General features: G+C 39.4%; 1 protein-coding gene across 1 annotated transcript; it reads left to right on the forward strand.

Annotated features, from left to right (window-relative positions):
• The first annotated feature begins 259 nt into the window (after nucleotides 1-259).
• LOC121142591 (cytochrome b-c1 complex subunit 6, mitochondrial-like) lies at nucleotides 260-540 on the forward strand. The gene is given in 1 exon segment (XM_040752761.1): nucleotides 260-540. A coding segment is annotated over 1 exon segment (273 nt). The 3' UTR covers nucleotides 533-540.
• Nucleotides 541-4,329: the final 3,789 nt, after the last annotated feature.

The following is a 4,329-nucleotide window of genomic DNA, read 5'->3' on the forward strand; positions in this document are numbered from 1 at the left end:
GACAGAGAAAGAGAGAGAGAGAGAGAGAGAGAGAGAGAGAGAGAGAGAGAGAGAGAGAGAGAGAGAGAGAGAGAGAAACAAAGACAGACAGGAAATAGAGTGGGTTTCTCCAAAATCAGTGGACTCAGCCACTCTGCTCAAGAATCGCCTGTAAAAGCCATTCTTCTTGGTCAAGTCACCCTTACAAGTCCTTCTTGATCATGAAGGGGAGTAGGTAAGATTGTTTCTCCTGGTGTTGAGTCCTGAACAGCTCCATGACATGGGACTAGAAAATGAACGAAAGATGCTTACCAAATCAGGAGAAACCAAAGAGGAAGAAGAGGAGGAAGAATCAGTGGACCCCTTAACAACAGTGAGAGAGCAATGTGAGCAGTTGGAGAAGTGTGTAAAGGCCCAGGAGCAGCTAGAGCTTTGTGATAAGTGTGTATCTTCCTGATCACAGACAGAAAAGGATTGAACAGAGGAGCTCTTTGACATCTTGCATGCATTTGACCACTGTGTGGCCCACAAACTCTTTAATAGGCTGAAGTAGCTGCACAGATTCATCTACCTAAGCCTTGTCACAGAGCATCAGGAAAAGTTCCTTGTGGTTTTGAACCATTAATTTCTAATGTGTATCGTAAGTTCTGGAGAACCTCAATGATTATGGCAACTAGTTTGTCTTCCATGTAATTAGCAGCAATTCCATCTTAATAAACTGATCTGCAGATCTGCAGGAAAAAAAGTCATTCTTCTCAAAGCAGCTGTTATTTTATCATGGAAGGCAAAGGGTAAATCGTAGATCTGCAAGTATTGAAAAGAAATCTTTGTGTACTTCATAAATTCTAAAAAATAAAAAAGCAATGGCCCCTTATGTATAGTTCACTATACAATTATGCATTAGACTAGGCACAAATATTTTATGGTGTTTCCTATATATACATTATATTTACTAAAAGGCAAGTAAGTGGACAAGTTATTCAAGGATGACCTTGAACTCCCTGTCCTCCTGCTTCCACTTCCCAAAATGCTGGGAGTACCGGTATATGCTACCACACCTGGTTTGTATTCCTCAGCTATATATCAAGCCCAAGGCCAGTCTCAACTTATGAGACCGTGTTTCAAACAACAACAAACAAAAACCAGAACTATTAAATTGGTTGTTTTAATATTTCCTTTGTTTCTGATAATTTATTGGAAAACATTCTTTAAATAGTTATGGTTATATAAAATTGAATTTAAAGTTTAGTTCCATTAAAATGATTTCAAAAGTACATTATATGAACTTGGGAATTTATTAATAGAGTAACTAAGCTAGGTGCAGTAGCACATGCCTGTAACTGTGGCACTCAAGAGATCAGGTGGGACTGTGAGTTTGAAGTCACCCTAAATATGTAATGAGACCCTTTCTAAAAACTAAATCAAACCAGACCAAAAACCAAAGAGAGAGAGAGAGTATCACACATAAAATTTTAAAAAAATGTAAATTTCCCAGGCAAACTATAAAATTTGGCAATCTAAATTAATGTCTGTAGAGCAAACAATAGTATTCATTAAACATTTCATCAGCTCACCTGGGTTTTCCGATTCCTCTTGGAGTTAAGTGGTGCCCTTATGTGCATGGAAATTGGAAGGACAACTTGCTGGAGTAGGTTCTTTTCTTCCATCAGGTGGATCCTAGGGACCTAACTCAAGAGTGTGAAGCTCAGCAGCAAGCACCCTTCCCCACTGATCTATTTTGTTATTGATTTTGAATGCGTGCTAGAATACGGAAAACTTTTTACTCTATAATTGTTCTTCTTCTTCAGGCAGTCCCAAGCATTCATGGAGGAAAATCTTCCAAACAGGATGAAATTATGGTAGACTCAAGCATTCTGCCTTCCTCTAACTACTCACTCCAGAGTCCTTCTGAAGAAAGTGCTGAGAGCTGAAATGTCATTGACTATGTGGTAGCAAAAGTTCTGGAGTATTTTAAGGGACATTTTAAAATTGGTAAGCAGAGCCGGGCAGTGGTGGCCCATGCACATCCTTTAACCCCAGCACTGAGCCAGCGGCAGGCAGATCTCTGTGAGTTCAAGGCCATCCTGGTCTTCAAAGAGAGTTCCAGGACAGTCTCCAAACCTACAGAGAAACCCTGTCTGAGGAAAAAAAAAAATGGTAAGCAGAATAACTGATTAGGAAAGCTTTGTTGACAGGGTAGGTGACTCAAAAATAAATAACATGTTGATGCAATGTTTTACTCTTCTGGCTTTTTGGGGTGACCACCACCCAGTTCCCAAATAAATCTCACACAGAGGCTTATTCTTAGTTATGAATACTTGACCTTAGCTGGCTTTTCTTAAATTATCCCATCTACCTTTTTCCTCTGGGCTTTTATCTTTTTCTTCTGTAAATCTTACTTTACTTTCACTCTTACTCTGGCTGGCCCCTGAAGTCTTCCTCTCCTTGTCCTGTTTTGCTCTCCTAAAGAAGTTCCCAAGTCTCTTACCAATTCTGTTGACTTCTCCAGGCAAAGGGCAGCCGACTGCTAGCGTGGTTAAGTTCAGATGGCAGATTCTACAGAGTCAGTGGTTGAGAGCTCCAGACGGCAAATGCAGCAGAGCCAGCTGAGTGGCCCTTCCTTCTGTGTGGTTCTACCACCCATTGGAACACCAATTTGTTGTTTTTCTTTTTTAATTGTATTGCCCTTTTAAGCTATAGCTATCCTATTCAGCAACTGCCACTCTGCCGCTAACAGCAGTGGCTATGCAGCAAGAGACAAAGCCTGTGGGAATTCTGTTCCCTCAGGCACCGACTCCTTGAAAGCTACTAAGGAAACTTATTTAAAACTCTGTCCCCTCTAAAGAACTCAAGATTTAAAGGCTGAGGCAGAACCCTGCTTCCCAGAGAGGCTAAAAAGAAAGCAGCTCATCTAGCTCACCTGCTTGAGTCTCTCAAGAAGTCCTCGTGCTCATTCTCGCCCTTCCTTCTCCACCTGGCTCCTCCCTACAACTTCCTGTCACCTGGTTACTGACCCAGCTTCCTGACCACAGGTAAATTTTACGTATTCAAATACATCTTTGCATCATTAAACAAGTGATCCAGAGCATTAACAAAAGTAACACACCTTAAATTAATATTGTACAACAATAACAGAAATACAAGAATTGGGTAGGAGCTTTACGCCAATGCTAAAAAGCTGTGTAAACCAGGTAGTGGTGGCGCACGGCTTTAGTTCCAGCACTCAGGAGGTAGAGGCAGGCAGATCTCTGTGAGTTCAAGGCCAGCCTGAACTACAGAGCGAGTTCCGTGACAGGGCTGTGGCTGTGGCTGTGTGAAATGTTCCTAGAAGGACACACACACACACACACAACACACCCCTAGCACTCGGGAGGTAGAAGTTGGCAGATCTCTGTGAGTTCAAGTCTAATTTGGTTTACATATCCACTTCTAGGCCATCCAGGCCTAGTGAGAACCATAGGGATATTAGTACTTTAAAATTCTTATATTATCATTAGAGACATAAACTGGTTTTGCCTTTTATTATTTTTTCCCTAGTTTTTCTGAGACAGACCAGTGTTGCATAATCCAGGCTGACTGACCTTCAGGCATGATCCGTTATATCTAGCCTGGCTTTGACTTTCGGAAAGATATTTAACTGTGTATCCACAGTTATACAATTTCTTTTTCACATTATTCTACCTCTGGAATCAATATAAGGAATAAATATAAATTTGATGAAAGAATCAATGTAAATAATAAGTCTAAATTTAATGACAAGCCCCATTTAAGATTTACAAATTGGAAAATTACATAAAACATTGAAACTAATCAGTGTCTAAAAATAAGAACCAAGTTAGGCAGATAGTAATCAAATCCACTCAGTATTCTTTATGAAACTTAAAATTACTTGTAGAATTTGAATAAGGACCTGCCAACTGCTGTGGCCAGGTCTTTATTATGAACCATTTTGAGGTATTTTTCCACTTATTTCATAGTAAATATTTAAATACTTATTTTAAGGCACAGCCTAATGTTAAATGATCTCACATCAGGTGACAGGAGGAGAAGTGGAACTCACTACTCCACATCACACAGTGACCATTATGGCATTTGGTCCAAACAATCAAGACACAAAGGTTTTGGTAATATGACTAATCTTAAATAATTATCACATTTTAACTCTAAATTATCATTCAAAAGGAATCCTTTTAGAATGCCGCTAGCAATGTATAATTAAAGGCAATAATAATATATAAACTGCATCTCACACCTTTGCCTTCAGGGTTTTTTAAAATAATTAATTTATATTTTTGTGTGTATATGTGTAGGTGTGGAGATCATAGGAAAATTGTATGAACTGATCCTCTC

This window comes from Mesocricetus auratus, unplaced genomic scaffold (assembly GCF_017639785.1).
Source record: "Mesocricetus auratus isolate SY011 unplaced genomic scaffold, BCM_Maur_2.0 Super-Scaffold_100010, whole genome shotgun sequence".
Taxonomy (NCBI): domain Eukaryota; kingdom Metazoa; phylum Chordata; class Mammalia; order Rodentia; family Cricetidae; genus Mesocricetus; species Mesocricetus auratus.